The 21,862-nt window shown below is 33.7% G+C and overlaps 2 protein-coding genes across 2 annotated transcripts; one reads left to right on the top strand and one right to left on the bottom strand.

The window, feature by feature from the left end:
- The first annotated feature begins 2,285 nt into the window (after positions 1–2,285).
- On the top strand, positions 2,286–15,239 carry LOC110699519 (TBC1 domain family member 8B-like). Its single transcript, XM_021877010.1, has 18 exons — positions 2,286–2,769; positions 4,407–4,476; positions 5,033–5,638; positions 5,723–5,896; positions 5,980–6,093; positions 8,352–8,410; positions 8,776–8,842; positions 8,942–8,993; positions 9,107–9,199; positions 9,394–9,477; positions 9,654–10,069; positions 10,983–11,044; positions 12,117–12,186; positions 12,532–12,612; positions 12,789–12,890; positions 13,316–13,440; positions 13,628–13,745; positions 14,868–15,239. The coding sequence occupies exons 1-18, from the start codon at positions 2,714–2,716 to the stop codon at positions 14,976–14,978; spliced, it is 2,460 nt and encodes an 819-aa protein (XP_021732702.1). The 5' UTR covers positions 2,286–2,713; the 3' UTR covers positions 14,979–15,239.
- A 1,152-nt stretch (positions 15,240–16,391) lies between these two features.
- On the bottom strand, positions 16,392–21,483 carry LOC110699518 (probable serine/threonine-protein kinase PBL7). The gene is made up of 5 exons (XM_021877009.1): positions 21,116–21,483; positions 20,321–20,490; positions 19,544–19,733; positions 17,243–17,634; positions 16,392–16,895 (listed from the first exon to the last, which is right to left on the bottom strand). The coding sequence occupies exons 1-5, from the start codon at positions 21,216–21,218 to the stop codon at positions 16,632–16,634; spliced, it is 1,119 nt and encodes a 372-aa protein (XP_021732701.1). The 5' UTR covers positions 21,219–21,483; the 3' UTR covers positions 16,392–16,631.
- Positions 21,484–21,862: the final 379 nt, after the last annotated feature.

Here is a 21,862-nt window from a genome sequence, read left to right as displayed (position 1 = left end):
TGCTCTTGGCGTGTAAAAAGCCCAAAATTTGTATGTAGTTTTATCGTATACATAGCAGCTTATTTCAATTCATTATTTGTTGCTTCCTCTAACAAATGATTTTTTTAACAAATGATTTATTTATATGTGAGTTTTTTTTTAAAAAAAAAATTTAATTTTTTTTATTATTTTTTTAATAAGTAGTTTCATTTCTTGTTGCTGTCTAGATGGAAACTTTGATTTACTTAATTATTCATAATATGTTTTGGCAAGATTTCTTCTTGATGTTGCTATGACTTTGAACAATGAACACTATCTAACTATCGAAGGCATCATATGAGTCACCGTCGAGGATCATATGAGGTTGGTTAGACCCACTTAAACAATAACATGATGGACACTTACTTAGAAGTGTTGAATTTTTTAGTGTTATTGTACATAACTCTAAAAGTAGACACACCAAAAAGCATACGAAAAAGGCTTAGTTTTGAAAATATTCTACTAACTGAAATTTCATGCATCATTAATACTCTTTCTTTTTCTAAATAAGTGTTTTAGTATAAACTTCTTAAATAATACATTTATACATGTAAGTGTTCCACATTAAGGTTACTCCTTCTATTGTCATATTATTTTGAAATGAAATGTTCTTTGGTCATATAAAGTGGATTCTCTCTTTTGATGACGGGTGCGGCCCAAACCCGTTTATCAATAAGTGCACAATTTATTTATGTACATACATCATATTAGACAAGTGAGTTAAAGTGTGTATTATGTATTTCATTGGCAGTTGGATCAGGTTAGAAATATCAAATATTTAATTTTATTTATATATAAAGAAAATGTGATTATTTACTCCATTCATTTTAATTGATTGATGTGCGGTGTCACTTCGACAGACATACATGTCAATAATGTATAACTTTCAAAATTACTACATGATCTACATCTATTACTAAAAAAATAAATGGTTAAAAAAATACATACAATCAAATTTATATTTTAATACAAGTTATATTATAAGTAGGATTGTCCATCAATCCAAGAACAAAACGAACTAGACTGAACTGTACTGGACCAATGACAGACCAAAAATTTAAATCTAATACTCGGAGATTGAACCGTTTTTTGCTTGAACCAAACCCAGACCAAACTCGTTTGGATTGGTTTTAGAATTTCATTCCATATGTGAAAATATTTTTATAACACTTTAGAGATTTTTATTTATTATTTTAAACAAATATAATGGATCTGTCCAAGAATGATTTTTAAGAGAGTTTGAACCGGGCCAGAATGCAGACTAAAATAATAAATTTCTTAACCTAAAGGCCAGATCTGTTCTTTGATCTGGTTTGGTATAATTCAATCCATTTTTTCGATTCAGACCGGTTTATTAACACCTTAAAGAATATAGTCAAAGTTTGTATACAATTAAAAGTAAAGTGATGCACTTATTAAAAAAAAAAAAGGAGTATGAGAATCTTAAGAAGAAAAATAAATAATTTAAAATTTTGACATTAGGGTTATAGTGGTGACAAATCATTTGTGTACATCAGGTATATAATAATATTTAGCATATAATGAACTATTTTAGTGTAATTTTTAACCAAATTTAGGTAACTTTTAACTTTCTTTGGGGTAATATTAAACTGATGGTTATCTTCAAATACTGATATCTAATCTTTATTCTTTACACAGATCAACTTTATCAATAAAAACCTTTGATCATATTTATCTTAATAGTGAGTCAACTTTTAATCATTTTAATAGTATGTAACTATTATTTATGGTGAGTCAACTTTTTATTGTTTTGGGTAACTTTATAAGTAATGAACCAAAATTGTACATTCTATTTATTTTAATTTTTTTTTCAAGATAAGAGAGAACCAATGAATTATAGTGATATGTGTTCAAAAAAAAAAAAAAGAATTATAGTGATACATTTTCAAATAAAAAAATATAATCAACTAAGACCTTGTTCTTTTTAGCTTCTGGGTAGAGCAGATTTCAGAATAGCAGAATAGAGTTGAGCAGATTGAAGCAGAGCAAAATCGAGCTGAGTAGAGCAGAATTCATTATTATTATTAGGAAAATGTTATCCATAACCCTTAGGGCTATATATAAGCATTTAATTTACACTTAAAATCATAAAAAGTTAAGAAATCATCAAAATATAAACACTAATAACACTAATTTGTGCGTGTGTTTGTCATGAATTCCTAATTTTATACAATTTTCAAGAGTATATTTAATACTTATATATAACCCTTAGGGTTACCCTTATTATTATCCACATTACTATTATTCAAACCTTTTGCAGCTTGGTTGCCCAAAAAAAAAAAAAAAAAAAAATATAAAATTGTAAAGGCAAAGAGAGTACTTGTAAATGGTAACAATTTTCAAACCAACCCATTCCAACCTTCCACAACATCTCCCCCAAATTTGGGTTGTAAGAAATCATCACATGCTAATCACAAACAACACCCTTCATTCTTACTAAAATTCATCATCAAATCGCTGCTGCTTCCCACTGGCATGTGCTCAGATGCACACCCTTTCTCTCTCTCTCTCTCTACTCTGCTGCACCACTTCACCAGTAGTACAACACCATAATAATAGTCTCCCTCTCTTCAACCCCCGTTGAAAATTAAATAAATATCAAATTATAATCCTAATTTTTAACCTCCTTCTTTCCTAGATCTTCTCTTTTCTTATTTTCTCTCTCCTCCCGATCATGAAAATGAAACTCAACTCTACTACTAATCCTCTCATTTCTCTCGAACACAAGAGGTTTCTCTCTCTACTTTTTCCGCCATTTTTAGCCTTTTTTGTTTTTCTTTCACGCGCTCTCCTGTTTTCCCGCTTTCATTCTTCAATTTCATGATTTCTGTCGATTTTTTGGCTGCTGATTTTGATTTTGATTTTTTCGACGTAATTTTTGTGTAATATGGGTTTAATTTTGGTTTTTCCGACGTAATTTTGTGTCGGTTTTGATTGATATTTGATGAAATGTAGGTTTACATTTTTTGATCTAATTGTTTTGTGGTTTGAGCAAGGGTTGAGTAATTTGATTGGATTTTAATGTCGAATTCGAGTTGAATTTAGTTGGAGTTCAATTTGGTGGTACGAATTGAGCAATGCTGTGTTGTATGTTAGTGTTTTTCATCTTTTTGTTTTTTGGATAAAATGTTGATATGATTTTTGATTGAGATATTGCTAATTTGGAGATGATGTTTTGTTGAGTTAAGTATAAGAATGGGGACTAAGTTTTTAGTTTTTTCACCTTTTGGGACCTTAATTTTTTTATTTCACCTTTTGGGACCTCTAGTTAATAATCCGGCAAACTAACCTAAGTTTAACTCACCGGAGCAAAAACTTAATCCCTTCATTGAATTTCTGTACCTTTTATTAAATTTCTTGTAAAAAAACTTAGTCCCTTCATTTAATACTTAGTTTTTTCTCGGTGCTCGGATTTTATTTTTTCACTATAAGGTTTTGTTTCAAGGTTTAAAGTGATTTATGTTCTTGATAACTTCATGTTTTTTTTTTTTTCTTTTGATTTGATTGGTTTTATTTTCTGGATGTGTTGATTATTTATGCAATTTTTTTTTGTATGTTTTTATGCTCTTCAATTTATTATATGATACAAAGATTTGATTTGTATGTGTTCAACTTAGAAAATTGAATTTTTTTTACGGTGTATTTTATTTGCGTATATAAAAAGAGTTTATTAGAGCTCGCTTTGTGTAGTTTAAGTTTCCTTAAAATTAATAAAAAATAAAAAGTTTATTTTTTGTTCCAGATTTAAAATTAACAAATTGGCATAGGTATGATTAACTTTATAATCAGTGTTATTTCATATTCTTATGAACATCATTAAATATTGAAATTGAATAATGACAATAATGAAAGTGGAAGCATTAATAAAAATATAAACTTAGTCCCTCACGTTTTATGAATTAGGGAAGTAAAAGTAGTAATAATTAAATTACAATGCTAGGATTACACTTTCTCGTATTTTCCACCTGTATGTGGGTTTGGGGTGTGGAAATGCTTATTTACCCTTTGTGATTTTATCGGATATGAAATCAGTTCATCATACAAGAGATTTCCCATATGGATGTGGCTCAAATGTCCCTAAAATAATCACTCAGATTGCTGGAGAATTAATTGAGTAATTGGAGGAGTGTTGTTAGGTGTGGAAATACAAATTTACCTTTTACTTTTTAGGGGACTAAGTTTTTTAATAGGGGACTATGTTTTTTAACTAAGGGACTATGTTTTTTTAACTCACCTTAGTTACTTTTTGGCCGGAAAGTGGACTCTAGGTCCCAAACGGTGAAAAAAAAAACTTAGGTCCCAAAAGGTGAAAAAATTAAAAACTTAGACCCCAATGTTATACTTAACTCATGTTTTGTTTGTTGTAGGGATGCTTATGGATTTGCTGTTAGGCCTCAGCATGTGCAAAGATATAGAGAGTATGCTAACATTTACAAGGTACTACTTAATAGTTTTATTGCTCGTGTTTTTGATCGATTCATGAATTTTGAAGGGATTTTGAAGCATTGGCAATTGTTTTTGTGCATTGAGATGAGTGTGAAATGTTTGCTATACTTAAATGTTCTACTTGCTATAGGGATTCTATGATTTAATGAGTTGAGGAATTCGGCCTTATTCGTTTTTGATTGGTTTTCGTGGTTTATATGAACGAGGAAGTCTTAGGTGAGATGGTGTCACACTATTCGTTGTTAGATTCTATAATCATCCTCAAAAAGGTAAAAAAGATAAGTTATCAAGGTCGAGTTAGTTTTTGTTAGTCGTCTCCAAACATTTATATTTATTGAGATTTTTATGAAGAATATTTGGCTAACATTTTGACTAAGATGATAGTTGTTGAATTTGTGTTTAAATTAAACTCGTATTAGTTTATACCAGTATTGAGTAGATGAAGTGCTTATAACTCGACTGCTATCTATCCCGTCTCACTTTCACAAAGTGATGGATGTAACTTATTGTTCTGAAATTGTTGTTTTTCTTATATTTGGCTTTTCAGGAAGAGGAAGAAGAAAGATCTGATCGATGGAATATTTTTCTGGAAAGGGTATCCGAGTCTGTCCAATTGCCTGTTGATGGGGTAGCAGTTGATGCAGCTGACAACAAAGAAGGTGACAGGACATCTGAAGCTGATACTAATCATCAAATATCAGATGAAGATTTTAATGGAACTGATACACCTAATTCAGTTGACAATGGAGAACAGGAGCCAGTGGTCCCAGCAGTAGAGGAAAAGAAAACTCACAAAGTTCAAATATGGTCGAACATAAGACCGTCATTATGTACAATAGAGGATATGATGAGTGTTCGGGTAAAAAAGATGAACCATCTGTCTAAGAGAGGACAAGATACTGATCCTCAAAAGACTCTCAAAACTAATGAAGAGGCTAAATCTTCCAAAGGAGCACCGGAAGATGATTCGGAAGAAGAATTCTATGATGTGGAGAGATCAGATCCTGTTCAAGATGTCCCTTCTATTGATAGTGCTGCCTCACCTGCAACTACTAACCTTTTGGAAGGAACCAACTTAGACTCTAGTACTCCATGGAAAGAAGAGCTTGAAGTCCTTGTTCGAGGGGGACTGCCAATGGCCCTTAGAGGAGAGGTATATTATTTGATTAGGCTACATGTTATTTGTTGTTTACTGGGTATACTTGTTTAATAGTTGGTTTAATCCTTACAATTGTAGCTTTGGCAAGCCTTTGTTGGTGTGAAGGCACGCCGAGTAGAGAACTACTATCAAAATCTGTTGTCTGCAGAAAGTAATCATGGTTATAAAACAAATCAAGAAGAAATAAATGATAAAGAGCCTGGTATAGAAAGTAAAGGACGATGTGAGAAATGGAAGGGGCAGATTGAAAAGGTGAATTGAAATTTGCTCTTGTCAATACTATATATATTAAAAAGGTTTTAGGCCCTGATTTTACCATAATCATATGCACACAGGATTTACCCCGTACTTTCCCAGGCCACCCTGCTTTGGATGAGAATGGTAGAAATGCTTTAAGGCGATTACTTATAGCTTATGCTCGGCATAATCCATCAGTTGGCTATTGCCAGGTAATTGACTTTGAAAATCTTGTCTACCTCTTCTTTTGAATTCTAGATCATAAGTAATGAAGTATACCTTAGTTTAGTGCCTAGCATATCCAAGTTTTCTATTGAACTTTTTCCAGTTTTGTTGCAAATATTTAGAACTGTTTAGTTTATGCTTCTAGTAGAAGGAGAAAACTTTCGATTATACATTTGAGAAGCTTTAGTGGAATGGCTTGTCTTTTAATTTGGGCGTCTTGTGTTGGTCTTAAAGTTGATCAGGCGAGGAGTTGGTATCTCTTTACTTTCTAAGATATGAAGATATCCAAGTCAATTATTTTGGCAATGGTAGAATTCATATGTAGAACTCTCCTTATGCTTAGGGGTTAAAATGGTCCAAGAAAACCATTTTATTTTGGCAATGGTAGAATTCAATGTAAAGCTCAAATTTTAACGGTCACTGTTATTTTCCACGCCTGAGTCGAAGAGGAACTTGATTTTCAGACTGAGGCAGTACTTAAGAAATTGTATTGAAAATTGGGAGTATATGGGAATTGCGTACAAAATATCAACTCCATATTATAAAACTTCTAATGTGTTTGATTTTTGGGATGTCTAATAATATCCTTAAAACATTTTCTTATGTAGTCTAAGACTTGTCTGAGGGTATGGGAGAAAACTTTTTGGTAATTCTCCATGTGGTTTTATGTTTTCAAGTTTTGAGTTAACTGGGGGACAACTGAGTAAATTGTTTGTTTGTTTGATAATTTGTGATTGCATCAGAGTAACACTATGAAGTATGAGGCACGGAAACACTTATCCCCAATTATACTGTACCATAAATGGCTAAATGCTGAAAAACAGGGATGACCATAAGTGACAAGCTAGCAATGTTTTGGGCATTTTAAACTTGAAGAAAAAGTAGCTGAAATTTCTCTGCTCACAAATGTTCTAAAAAATTACAGAATTTAAATCATATTGGAAATCCAATCCGTGTCACTGATGGTTGATTGAGACTAGGGCTTTCAAACGGGTCGGGTCGTGTTGTGTCGGGTTTGTGTTCGTGTCAATATTAAACGGGATGATAAACCCTTGACCCAAACCTAACCCGTTTATTAAAAGGGTTGAAAATCCTTGACCCAAACCTAACCCTCTTATTAAACGGGTTTTCGGGTAACCTTTTACCCACTTACTTTATTAATTCATACAAGTGACTATAGAAAACTTTAAAGTGAAATAGTAGTAAAATTTGTCCTTCTAAACCAAAAATTTTGCCCACTAAAAGTTTTTACTAAAATATTTATACTATCAAATTATGTAGTTAGGAGGGTTAGTAAGATTGACATATGAAAAATCAATTATCTTAACTACTTCAATAGACAAGTTCAGCATGTTGGATTCAGTTTAACCCATTAATTTAATCAGTATGCGTGTTGGTTTCAGGTGAAAATTTCAACCCAAACCTAACCCGTTTAATTTCGTGTTGGGTTTGTGTCGACCCAATTACTTTAACTGGTCGAGAAATCTTGACCCATACCCTCTTATTTCGTGTCGGGTTCATGTCTTTTTATCGTGTCATGTCAGCTTTTGTCAGCCCTAATTGAGACTTGAAATGGTTTGTTGACATTGTGGCAGGTTCATGGGACTTTAATACTCCCTACCACATATTCAAAAATTTGATGCATTGATTAAAAGGAAATGATGACAAAACAATCTTAGGCTTTTGTTTGATTAGAAGAGCCAATAATTATAGTGGATATATTTTGTTGGCATAAAGTGTTTTTTAATTTTATTTTAATTTTTATTATTTCTTTTGACGGGGGTGCTAAATTGATAATATGACATAGGCAGAGAATAAGAGAGAGGGGGGGTGGGGGGGGGGGTGGAGGAGGCTGGAAAGTTGAAACTTCTAGGAATCCCTTAATCATTAGCAGCACCAAGCATTTGACAAATTATACAAACAAACTCATCATTTCCTGCGGTTCTGTCCATCAAAACTGTGAAGTTTTGTTTTTGTTTTTCTTCTTTCATTCTTTCTTTCGTTTTTTTTTTTAAATGTCAACATTCAGTTATCTGTTTTCATGGTTAAGCTTGCAACTTGCATTAATTCATTAGTTTCTAAATACTTAATCATATTACTAAATTCATACTATCTAGAACTCTAGAAGGTTTTGCATGCTTTAACGTCTAGTCCTATAGAAGTTTTAGAGAAGCTTTTGTATATCAAATGCACAATGGAATTGAAGAACTTACTCAGCTTGTCATCTCTTTTTATGTATCACCAGGCTATGAACTTTTTTGCTGGCATACTGTTGCTTTTGATGCCTGAAGAGAATGCCTTTTGGTAGGTCTGAAAACGTTCATTGTTACAACCTTTCTACATTAATCACACTTTAATGTTGCTCTACATGCGCTGCACTGTCCAGTATCTTTTCCGTCCATATTTAGTTGATACACTTTCCTTGTAAATCTCTCTCTATTTAGTTGACACTTCTCATTTTCCACTATCATAAAAATGTACCCCACTACTCGCAAAATATAATACCCCACTACCAACTATCACGCTATAAAATAAGAAGTCAATTAAGTTTGCCTAAATCTTTTGTCGGTCAAAAGTGTGTCAGCTAAATAGGGATAGAGGGAGTAATATATTATGTGGGCAGCCCTGATGGGTCATTTGGGTGACTATTTCAATGGCTTTATCTACAGGACCCTTATGGGTATTATGGATGACTATTTTGATGGTTATTATTCAGAAGAGATGATTGAATGTCAGGTAGTAATGCTCTCCTACTATTCTATCAGCATGCATTGTATGTACAATTACCTTTTTTGGGGATGTGACAAGTTGTATGCTCAATATTGTATTTTACAGGTAGACCAACTTGTTTTTGAGGACTTGGTGCGTGAAAGATTCCCGAAATTGGGTTTGTATCCTCTTGTTATTAACTGATTTTTTTTTTTTTTTTTTTTTTTTAATTATTATTTTTTTTTTTTTTCTTTCTACAACTTCTGAATGGTGTGACCTCTCTTCTTGCAGTTAATCATCTTGATTACTTGGGCGTACAAGTGGCATGGGTTACTGGACCATGGTTTCTCTCTATATTCATGAATATGCTTCCATGGGAAAGTGGTTAGGTTCTACTTTTGATTTTAGATAATGTCCTGATATCTATGGTGCATGACTCTTTTGGACATTCTGCAGCATATACTCATCATTGTTTGCCTGAAGTTTTTCTAATATATATATTTGTTTTTGACAATTCTAGTATTTTAGTGATCAGCTGTTTATAATTTGCTTTTTTTTTTTTTTCTTTCTTACATCAGTTCTTCGAGTTTGGGATGTGCTTCTCTTTGAAGGGACACGTGTCATGCTGTTCCGCACTGCCCTTGCACTAATGGAGTTATATGGTACTGGGATTATAAATTTGTTTTAAGAAGTTTTGGATGTAGTTTACTTGCAAAATGAAGAGGGAAGAGTTTTTTTCTCCAGATATTAGGAAATTATGGGGACATAGGGTTCCTGAACTGTTATTTAAAATTATTTAACAGTTAATAATGATGATCTCCTTTTCAACTTTGCATAGGCCCTGCCTTGGTGACAACAAAAGATGCGGGAGATGCAGTTACTTTGCTGCAATCTCTTGCTGGATCAACTTTTGACAGCAGTCAACTAGTCTTGACAGCTTGCATGGGATTCCAAAATGTGCATGAAGCTAGACTGCAGGAATTAAGAGATAAAAATCGACCAGCAGTAATAGCTGCTATTGAAGAAAGATCCAAGTGCCTTCAGGCTCTGAAAAATTCACAGGGTCTTGCTTCTAAGCTGTTCAGTTTTAAGCATGATCCTGGATCTGTTGTGACAGACAAATCAAAAGTTGCTGATGAAAAAACGAATGGCGATACAACCCACATGGAATCTGGTTCAACTACGCCAGATGATTACTTTATTGGTATGACTGGAGGTGTGGACATTGATCCTGGTTTAGACCTTCAAGAGCAGGTAATGGCTTAATGCTTATTTCTTAGCTTTCAGTCTCATTGTCACAATTTATTGATTAGCCCTATTGGCTAAATGAGAAATACTATGCTTAGTGTAGTTATTTCTCATTTTTGTCTGAATTTGCAGAAAGCAGTGACTTCCTAGCTTATTAGCTTTATGACTGAATTTCTTTCTGGAATAGCTAAGTTGGAAGCTTACTTTTTCTTTCGGATGATGTCATCGCACTGACATGCCTTTATTATTTTAAAAAAATTGACCTTGGAAGTTTTTAGTCTTTCAGACCTGTAAATTCCATTAATCCTTGATAAATATTCTTTGTTATGTTCAGGATTTGGTAAATTGAGTCAAAAAGTGGTATTTGATCTATTATCTGCTTTTCCTGTGTGCTTTTTTGGGTACATCATAGACAATTTTCAAATACTGAACTGATTGCTGATCTAGTTTCCAGCCTGTTAGATTCTTTTCATACGGAAAACAAATTTAATTATATGAGCAAAGATTTTGCACAAAGCTTTAGATCAAGAGCTGAGGAGAAATGAAGCAACAGCTCTAAGGAAACATAGATTTCTTGCAAATCTCTTAGTGTGAGCCATGTTGCTGGTCTGAGCTGATGTATTTGATGAATAGGAGGGGGTGGGGGGAATGTAAGGCCAAATCTCATTCTAGGATGGAAAAGTTCTAGTTGTTTCAGTTCTCTCGGCGATGCACTGATGATTTGGTGGCAAGCTTGGTAATACAGTATCTAGGGTATTTAGGTAGCTGGGAAAATTAGAGGGATATTATGGTAGGAAGTGTTAAGAGCATCGAGTAGCTAGTTATAGAAACTGAAACTGGATACTTTAAATATACCATTATTTCTCTTCCCTCTCTTTTATTTAGTTTCTCTAACTATTCTCTTTACATTTTCTCTTAGGCGGGTTGGTTGAAGGTTGAGCTATGCAAATTGCTGGAGGAAAAAAGATCTGCAGAGCTAAGGTGAAATTCAGGCTTTCTTTTCTCATATATAACAATAATAAGGGATGACATCCTAATCTAATTTCTGAACTAGGATTTGGTATATACTTCCCGAATATTGTAATTATTGTGTCCCTATGTGATGTCATGTTTCTGTTCTTTGTAGTTTCTCTTTATCCTTTTGGATTAAGAGGGTAACTTGATTAGATTCCACAGAAAACTGTGGCAAAGATTGCTTCGTCCAAAAGTGTAATTTTATTGAATTGTTAATATGTACCCGAGTATAACTCAGGGTTTTTTTTTCCTTCTTTTTTTTCTTTCTTTTTTTTTTAAAAAAAAAAAAAAAAAAAAAAAAAATAGAAGACCAAATAAAGGGCTTGAGAAGAATGTTCATGAAATTGTATGATTTGTTACTTGATGAACACAAATTTATAATTTGTGCTTGTCAATTCTATATGTTCAACATTGGTATTATGCTATTATCAACAAGCCTCCAGTTCCCACTCAAACCTGGAATGGGGAGATCTAATGTATGCAGCCTTCATCATATCACACCTTACTGTTTTTGCTCTTACATTTCGACAGGAAGACATGACCCTTGTATACTCTCTGATATTGGATCTTTCAATTCTTGAACCTAGTCATTGTTAAACTTTGACCTCAAGTTCTCTATTGCTCTTATTTTTTTTTTTCTTTAATCATCTAATAACATTTTAGTTATCATGTTATGCATTAGCTTTAGGCTACAGTTATTGTGGCTGCTGTCACTAGATTGCTTTTTTTTTTTTTTTGTTATAATCAATGGCATCATAATGGAGGTTAAATTTAGGTGCTTCTGGACAATAATTCATGTGATTATGATTCTTGCTTGAAATATTTAAATATATTTCCTCTTCATGTAGCATGATCATGTAATCATAATAATTCCTCATTCTCCTACTTGCAATTGATGTATGCTGAAACCAAAGCATATTTTCCTGTGAAAAGTGCTAGATTGTCAGCTATTTAGATCATTTCTCTTACCTTTGAGTAATTTCTGGTAAGTTTTAACATTGTTTGTTTATTATTATTTTTTTCTTTATTGTGGCTCCAGAGCAGAGGAGCTGGAGACTGCATTAATGGAAATGGTGAAGCAAGATAACCGTCGACAACTAAGTGCAAGGGTATGTTTCTGTTATATTCAAATTTTTAATTGAAAGTCCAAACCTTATGCTACCCTATGTCCCTATGTTATCATCATATATCCTTCATAGACATATTGGACTGTGGAGTGTGTACTTTATGAAATATCTGTAAAGGCTTCTAGTCTTGATTGCTGTCAAAAGATGGAGCAGCCAGTCTAAAGTTTAGTGTTTGATTGGATACAATTTACTTTGAAATTAACTGTTTTATATTTACCATTTCCTGGAATCAGAATATTACCAATACAAGATTTAGCATTTTAAAAAAGTACAAGCACTTATGTAGGTAGCAAGTTGCATATTTAAAGTATTCTTTTATGAAAGCAGGTTGAACAATTGGAACAAGAGGTTTCAGAGCTACGTCGTGTCCTGGCTGATAAGCAGGAGCAAGAAAGTGCCATGATTCAGGTGTAATCTAGCTTTTAGATTTGACAAAATTATTATTGAGAAGTTTCTTCAAATGAAAAAGATTGAGTATGCATAAATTCTTTTGAGCATAATTCACTTCTTATATTTGAAAAATTTTTATGCAAATTTTGTTCATAAAATTTTGCTCATAACAATCAAGACAAATAACTTTCCAGGTCTTGATGCGGGTTGAGCAAGAGCAGAAGTTAACAGAAGATGCCCGTAGATTTGCTGAACAAGAAGCGGCAGCTCAGAGGCATGCTGCTGAAACTCTTCAGGTTCTTTTTAGATCCTCCACCCCCTCCCCTCCTGGTTTTTGTTCCATCTAATTGGAGGGAAAGGCTAGTTGAATACATACTGTTGGCTTCTTAGGACATAGTGTTAAGACATATTTTGATTTTAGTTCATGAAATCCAGCTACCTTGTTGAACTGCTTGATCAAGTTTTATACTTCGTATATAAGAAATTTTTCTTAGATGTTTTTGCATATTCAATAAAGATTTAGATTATCACGTGCGTTGACCTGCTAGCTTTTAGTTATTGATTGCTAATTAGCACAATACACATCTAAACAAAATTGTAGGTTTAAATTATCTGCTTCAATTATATGTCCTCCCCATCCTTTTACTTATATATTTTTTCAAATTATGTGCTGCTGTAGGTTTTGTTAGGATAATACTCATGCTTCTTTACATATGTGTAGGAAAAGTATGATAAGGTTATAGCTTCACTTGCTGAAATGGAGAAGCGGGTAGTTATGGCAGAGTCGATGTTGGAAGCTACACTGCAATACCAGTCCGGGCAAATGAAAGTTCAACCTTCTCCAAGGTATGCTGTCAGGTTGAGTGAAACTTTGAAGTTTTGAGCTGCTTTTCTCATGTTAATGCAAACATATATCATTTAATAAATGGGCAAGCACTCTTGTGAACACGTTAATCTTTTAAATAAAAGTTTGGCTTCTGTCTGTTCAAGATATAATATTGTGATGTAAGATGGTCTGACCTTTACTTTGCAGGTCACAAAACAATTCTTCGCCTGCACAAAGTAATATGGAGCCTTCAATCGAGGTGCCTCCTAGAAAAATTAGCCTGCTGGCAAGACCTTTTGGACTTGGATGGCGTGACAAGAACAAGGTAGCCTACTTTGATAAGATTTTTTTTTTATTTACTTCTGATAATGCTGTTTTTGCCAAGTCATAGTTGAATTTATATGTTGCTAGTATGTATAACTTTCTATTTGTAATTAAAATTTAGGGAGTACAGAGTAATATAGAGACTCAACCATCGTTCAGCTTCATCGTAAAGCTTAATTTAGAAGAGGAAAAGAAGACACCTATAGTGTGAACTGGAGTATAGGTCATTACAACATAAACATTGAACTATTGATTTATCGAACTAATTTATCTATAAAGGCATCCAATCGTCTCCTGGGCAGGGTAGGGGGTTAGATGCTTGTAGCTTTGCCCCTGTGATAAGTACGATAACAGAGAGGCTGTCTTTAGTTGACCCTTAAACCAATAGATATCATTGTATTCTACTTCAAAGTAAACAAAGCTGTGTATGCTGTTCCCTTTAAGCAATACGTTTTTTTTTTTTTTTTTTTTTTTTTTTTTTTTTTTTTTTTTTTGGTGTTTAGAGAGCCACAAGAGCGGGGGTGAAAATCGATCCCAGGATCTCCTGGAATCGGGAGGGAAGCTCTAACCACTTGAGCTATCCCTCACTCTCTCCCTTTAAGCAATACATGATTACACAGTGACTGCTTTTTTCCCAATAAATAAGGATCATAGGCAGTTTTATGAGCCATTAATTAGGATGGTTATCAGAATTCGTCAAGGATGGCTATCAGAATTCAAAAACATATTTGAGTATTTGACTACCACGAAGAATTAATCAGAGTTGCACTTACCCTGTTACCCATTTTTCTTTCATCTTTCTTTATGTCTTTTGGCATGTTGGTCTCCAAATTAATTTCTGTTGGTCTGTTGTGTAGAGTTACTATTTAGTAGCAGTCTCATTTCCAATAACAAATAAATATGCATTTTTTGATGCTTATTGTCATACATGTTAATCTACCATTATTGCTTGAAGAGATATTTTTGGTTACGCCTTTAAATCCTAACCATGGAAGATGTTGTAAAATGATGCACTATGATCACCATAGCTGCACATATTGCGTCTTTTGGAGCATCCTAGCACTTGTTAATGTTGTTATATTCAACTGAATCAACTGTGGCCTGAATCCGATGGTTTTAACAGGGAAAGCCAGCGAATACAGAAGAGTCAAGTGATAACAAGCCTGTTGACGAGGTGCAGAGCCCAGTCGTGGAGAAAGAAAGTGTTGAAAGTGAAGCTCCAGAGAAACCATAATAATATGATTGTTGTTTATACAGGCAAATTGATGAGGTACATAGTCTGTATTGTACTGGTCAAAATCCAGTTCAGGCGGGATACTAATGTGCGGTCCAATTAGTATAGATAAGTCTTGTTGGTAATTTTTGATTCATAGTTGTGTACCCAGTGTATAGTGTCAATTTTGTATTTGTTAACGATATACTAATAAAAACATTGTAGAAATATAGTTAGAAAGTTGCTATAAAAATGTGATTGATATTACAATTATAACGACCATTAGCTTCTCTCAGCCCCTTGGCTTTTTCTGATGTACCACTGTTCCATGGAGTGTCGACCCTTATGTGGTGAAGCGACATTTAAAAAACATACGATTGCGACATAAGAAAAACAAGTCAATTGTTTACTCCATTTGTCTCTGAATAATGAATTTATCAGTAACGTTCACTAAATAGTACTAGTGTATATATGAACCTGCAAATATATTTACTCAACAAATTAGTCGAAGAAAACATTGCAGATAATGTGATTTTTCAGTAACACTTGCAATAAAACTCAGCAAATACCTATGGAAAATTAAGCTGTTATCAGCATGAAAAAAAAAAAATAGAATAATAATTATCCAATGAGTAATTTGTTTTCAAAAAAAAAAAAAATTATGTCAATTAATTTTTTTTAGAAAATAATCCATAATCCTAATTTTTTGTTTCTTCATAATTTTTGCAACGTTGAATGTAATAATGTATCAGTAACCTTAACATCTATAGGGATACAAGCCAAGTCAATTGTTATACACTTATATTCCGTATGATAAAGTTCAATTGTTAAGTTTATTATTCTTTTTTCTCTTCTTCTTCTTCTTCTTCTTCTTCTTCTTCTTCTTCTTCTTCTTCTTCTTCTTCTTCTTCTTCTTCTTCTTCTTTTTTTCTTTTCAATTTTGTATTATTTTTTAGCCAAGTCATCAAATAAATTGTTGTAATTCAAAATAAAGTTAAAGATGGTTCAATCAGTTGTACTTCTGATTTGCAGTGAGTGTGGGTAAGGTGAATGTCTATTGGAAAGTTTAAGTTTTTTGTTTTATACTATGCCTTTTAGTCATTGGCACATTATACACAAACGTCAATCATAAACACAGACTGAGCTGAGCTTTCTACTTTGCTCTGTGATTCAAGTTCGAAAAATGTGATAACAGGATGGCTGTTGCGCGATATTCATTGCTTGTTGCCAAGCTTATTGCTTATCGTCTTGCAGCACTAGGAAGGTTCCTCATTCCTGGGTGACTCCGGACCACTGGTTGGCTATCTCTGCTTGTAAAAGACAGTTTTTGTACTACTAGATATTCTAGTTTGTTTGCCGTTTAGTTCATAGCTCCTCGTGTTAAGACCAAAAATAAAAAAAAATTCAATCATTAACACACCAAGGCATTTATAATATACGAACAGATTCGCTCTATCATCATCTCTATATATACGAGTTATAAGTATATAACTGTAAGAATTCATACAAGTACAAAGAACTGAGGATGAATTTTGCTATCTATTGATTCTATGTTTTTTTCAAGTCCCGCCTATCTGAACACAAAACCAGCCTTAAAAGTTGAAACTGAACATTATGATTAAGCAGATTCAATTTACATGTTGGACTTATAACCCTAAAAAATGCAGTTTGCTTTCAATAATCTCTTCTGGCTCTGGGAGTGGAAGCAGCTGAGTGAAAACTTTGACGTGACTCACTCTCTGGATCATATTTTTGGGAAGCAAGGTAAGTTAGAGCTGTGACGACATCAGCCATAAGGGGTCTCATATTAGGTTGTTCTTGCACACACATTGCAGCAACTGCCAAAGCTTGATACAATCCCCTTGCTGGATACCTGCCTTGGAGCGCTGGATCGGCTATCTGAGAAAATTTCCTTCTGTCCTTAAACAAGGGTCGTGCCTGCACCAATGAACAAGAAAAAAAAAAAAAAAAACTAATGGAGTTAAGATCTACAAAACACGATAATTATTACTTTTTCCTTCTTTTATCTATTGGGGACAGTAAGAAGGAAGAGATCCAAAATATCCAATTGCCAGTAGTTTTGCCTTTTTGATAACAAAGTTCACTTAAATGGATCATCAATTTCATGAGCATGATCAAGTTCTGATATACCATGAATAAAAAATATAAAACTCTCAAATGCTTCAACCACCATTGTGTATTTTCCAACCAAGAAGCTAACCTAAGGGTAACCAAGAAACAGTAGTTAAATTATCAACAAAAATGATCAGGATCAAATCTCTTACCCATACTACAAGATTGTGCTCTGCATTACTTTTCGAATTGTCAATTGCTTTCCTCCCTGTAATGAGTTCCAAAAGAACAACCCCAAAGCTATAAACATCTGATTTTAGGGTAAGCTGACCAGTCATTGCATATTCTGGAGCACAATATCCGTAAGTTCCCATCACTCTGGTTGAAACATGCGTATTATCCCCTACTGGCCCCAATTTGGCCAAGCCAAAATCAGACAGCTTTGGTTTATAATCTTCATCAAGTAATATATTAGAACATTTCAAATCTCGATATATAACTGGTGGGTTTGCTTTATCATGCAAGTATTCCAAGCCTTTGGCAGCACCAGCAGCTATTTTCATTCTTGTATTCCAATCAAGTCGTCTCCTGTCAGGAGGAATGTCTGGAACAAGATAACAGTGGTCAGGAATGGATTTTTCATCCACAAATCAGAGAAAACAACCAACTATGCAGTAATAAACACAGGACTGACATAATATACTGTCAATTCTTGTGCATTGCAGAAGTTCATGTGCACTTCAATTGCAATAATGAATGACTTCAAATATAACATGATGAAATTCACAAGCATAGGATTTTAACAAAAAAATAAAATAAAATTATCTAGACAGGCTATGATGAAAAAGACTGTCATGTGTAATTACAAACAACTAATCACTAGATAATAATTTTAAATATAAAAACCTAATAATTATGAAGATTATGTCGCTTATCCGGTCAAGATATCAATAACATCATTTATTATCATAGGGGTAAAGCTGAGTACATCTAAGACCCCTACGGCTACCCTGACTAGGTCAGGTGTCTCTTTAAAGAAATTGAGATGTCGATCGTGACTGAATGAGTTATGAACACAAACATGTTGAGAAATAGAACATGCTTAACTACAGATTATGATGTACTATAATGGATGTTTAAGGTATAGTCTACTTCTATCACGAAGTAGTAACTATTAATCAATTGGTAGCCTTTCCCACACTGTGTATAGCTACAACTAGCAATATGCTTCCTCCGTCCTTTTTAAATCACAATGTATTCCATTGTTCCTGTACAGGAAATTGCAAATTCATTGGAACCTTAGTACCTTACTGTATTTCGACAATGATTCCGTTTATCTCTCTTCTCATCACATGAGTTCCCTATTTTTCTCTATCTCTCTCCTCTCCTAAAATGCAGCGCATCCCCCTACCTTGCATTTAAAAAAGAATGAAGTACTATTTTACCCAAGTATGGTTTTTCATGTAAAGAGGAGATTATAAGGTAGCCTCACTTGCCCTGGAGGTAGCATGCTCAAAGGGTCGGATATAGGAAGCAGTTCTGCACAAAGCAGAGTAGATGGTACTCCTTTAGCACCCTCCTTAAACTCCCCTTGGTTGGTGCCTCATGCTTTGGCTGCCATCAATATATAAAGCAGTAATTAAAACCCAAACATATTAGAACTTAAGGTTTATGTGAGAATCTTGAGTTGCATCATAACACAGTGCAAAACCAGATTTTTGTCATGCTTCAAGGAAGTGACACAATGCACTTGCATCGTTCTTTGTATTGAACTTCATACAATCCAGTCAGAGTTCAAACTGCTTTGAGATTATGTGCAAATCCAACTAACTCAGCACTACAGCAACTTTTAGCTATTTCTCATATCATCTCATAAGGTGAAAAACCTTCCTCTTTCAATTGTCAGGTATCAATTTTACTATTTCTTCTTAATTATAGTCTAAAGCCACCCAAATATATACCAGATCACTGCATATCTCCAAAAGTTCCATAAATCACCCATATGAAATTCTTCATTGACAGTCTTACATATATCCAAAATCTCCTATCAAACAATATTAAATATGCCCATACATCCAATGTCAACAAAGAGCTCCTTGATACGAAGAGAATGCATGCAAGCGCCCTTGAATGCGATACATAACTAGTCTCCATCTTCTTCTATGAACATTTAAAAGCGGCCTTACATGAGTGTGAAGGATTGAAAACTGACATATGCATAATATTTCACAAGTAGTATAAGGTGGTTTTGAGCAGATTCACATAATAAGAGAATTGTTTTTACCAATTTTCTACTTTTATTAGTATAATGCAGAAAGTCAACATTACCCACTAGCAGCCAAATACTAAGAATATTTTTCCCCTTGCTGCACCAAAACGGGGGCTGAGTTGCAACTCTTGCAAGATATAAAAATAACAGGAGTAGTGATGTATTCAGCCCTTTCTTATTAGATTCAGAAAACCTTTTACCCCATGAGTGGACACCAATTAAGAGTCACCAGGTATTTACGTACCATAAAGATGGTCTTCCAACGATCCTAGTGGCATATACTCATACACAAGAAGCCTTTGATCTCCATCAGCACAGTATCCGATTAAGTTAACAAGGTTTGGATGGTGAAGTAGGCTGAGCATCAACACTTCGACAAGGAACTCCCTATTGCCCTGAAGCCCATTATGATCAAGTTGCTTAATAGCAACAACCTACATCAAATCCATTATCTTATAAGTATTAAGACCGTATAAAAAATATAATTAATTCACACAAATCAGGGTAAAATGTAATTCTCAGTTCACAGAAATGAGCAAAAGCTAGACTACTCCACTCTTCATCCTAATAAAGTGAATTCAAAGTATAAACCAACAACCCCTCCCCCCTTATCAGGCTTTAAATTTTTGGGACAAATGATTCCAACATATTGTAAAAAAGCAACACACATCACAATCTAGTAATTGACTAATAAAAACACCCTCTAGAAAGTTATACAGTATTTCCAACAAAACATAGCTGCTGCACGATAATTCACTCAAACATCAACTCAAAATGTTGTCACTTGAGAGATTGTTTATAAACAACAGATATAACCAAGTAATACAAGTAACAATGATATGGGAGAATGGCTTTTTAATAATACAGAAGCATATTACTATAGAAGACATTCGTGAGTCATGAAAGAAATCAAACCGCCTACATTTAACCAATCAAATTAAGCAAAAAACTAACAATATTGAATACATTGCAATTGCTATAGATCAATATTTCTTTGCAGCTCAGAATGCTGTCACCTTACCTGACAAGTATTTTCCAGCCGTCCTTTATAAACCCGCCCAAAACCACCTTCACCAACTAGATAATCCGCCCGGAAGTTCCTTGTTACAGCTGCTAATTCACGAAACGTAAACGTCTTTACAGCAATATGATCTGATTTGCCATCCCTTGTACTCTCTTTTTTCCCATCCCCTATATAATTCAGCTTTAAGCATAAGCAGCAATAAACACATATAAAGCATGCAAATTTTTCCCTAGAACTACCAAATGCAATATTAAACAAGAATAAGATGAGCACCATGCACAGTCATCAAAGAACATCATAATAATACATGCATTGATGATGTATCTTTCAAATTAAGCTGAATTGGCAAAACTGAGATCATGTAAACAAGTGTGTATCCAAGTGTCCAACACACATATTTTCTGAAAATTTTCTTTATATTGGCCCAAAATAAATGTTCACACCCAGGTCATTACACATAATGTCTAAGATCCGACACGGGTACTTGAGGTAAATTAAATAGTCCGAGGCCGTTCGAGCAACATAGTTTGAAAGTACATCATCATTTCACAAACAGCTAAAATCAAAGATGAAATTCTGCTGATAAAAAAACATCATAATATAATCTATCAAATAATCCCACAATTATAATTACCAACCAAAATAAAGTAAAAAAGGCTCAATCATACATCAAAACTAAGAAACCCCAGAAATTATACACCCAAATATAGCAACTTTAAAATTCAAAATAATCAATCAATTGAAGTGGGTATTTGAAATTTATGCTGAAAATTACCCAAATGAAGGAATCACCTGAACTTGATGATGAGATCTGATGTTCTAAACTCTTTTTGACATTTCTTTTCTTCAAATTTTCGTCTGATTTTCCAGCACCAGTACAAGGAAACCAACCCATTTCTTGGAATTTTGTCCAAAATCCCTCGATTAAGCAGAACTTTTGGTGGGATTAAGAGTGACAGTAGCAGTAGTATTTAATAAAATGGAAGGATAAAGCAAATGGAAAAGGTCAACAAAAAAAGTGTTGGTACCAAAAACACGACTTTTGGGTATGGCTTTTGGGAGGAGATGGTCAAAGGTAATGGGAAGAATGAGACACTGAATTATGTAATTGGTTTGAAAATAAGATGATGATGTCTTTTTCATCATTGAAAAATTAAAAATACTGCCTTTTTATACAGGGCATGTTCATGGTGCTTTCTGCTCATATCTCTTTGAACAACTATGAGTGCTTGGTATGGGCTTATAGGAGTTATGGGTTATGGCTACAACTCTCATCTTCGGACTCGATCCGTGACCCGTCTATGGATATCATAGCCGACGTGATTCGACATAAAACCAATTTGATAATTATTTGATCCAATAATTCAAGACTAACCTTCTGATTTGAAATTATCCGGCTCGTAATAAATCCAACTTAAATTTTATAGATCCTAAACCAAGTCCCTCCAACAAATAAATGATATGATTCGTCAGACAACAGGTTATGATTTGATTTACTTAACATGTTTAAAATGATGACGTGATAATACCCAACTTAAG

Source organism: Chenopodium quinoa, unplaced genomic scaffold (assembly GCF_001683475.1).
Source record: "Chenopodium quinoa cultivar QQ74 unplaced genomic scaffold, ASM168347v1, whole genome shotgun sequence".
In the NCBI taxonomy this organism is placed as follows: domain Eukaryota; kingdom Viridiplantae; phylum Streptophyta; class Magnoliopsida; order Caryophyllales; family Amaranthaceae; genus Chenopodium; species Chenopodium quinoa.
The sequence above is the reverse complement of the archived record's forward strand: the minus strand, read 5'-3'. Positions and strand labels throughout refer to the sequence as shown.

What these genes read in the sequence shown, in the direction of transcription:
- LOC110699519 (XM_021877010.1), top strand. Translation starts at nt 2,714, where the DNA reads ATGAAAATGAAACTCAACTCTACTACTAATCCTCTCATTTCTCTCGAA. An exon ending in AAGAGATGATTGAATGTCAG is followed by an intron (nt 8,843 to 8,941) that starts GTAGTAATGCTC and finishes TGTATTTTACAG; the next exon opens with GTAGACCAACTTGTTTTTGA. An exon ending in TGAAAGATTCCCGAAATTGG is followed by an intron (nt 8,994 to 9,106) that starts GTTTGTATCCTC and finishes CTCTTCTTGCAG; the next exon opens with TTAATCATCTTGATTACTTG.
- LOC110699518 (XM_021877009.1), bottom strand. Translation starts at nt 21,218, where the DNA reads ATGGGTTGGTTTCCTTGTACTGGTGCTGGAAAATCAGACGAAAATTTG. An exon ending in GGCTGGAAAATACTTGTCAG is followed by an intron (nt 19,734 to 20,320) that starts GTAAGGTGACAG and finishes GATTTGATGTAG; the next exon opens with GTTGTTGCTATTAAGCAACT. An exon ending in GTTGGAAGACCATCTTTATG is followed by an intron (nt 17,635 to 19,543) that starts GTACGTAAATAC and finishes ATCTTGTTCCAG; the next exon opens with ACATTCCTCCTGACAGGAGA.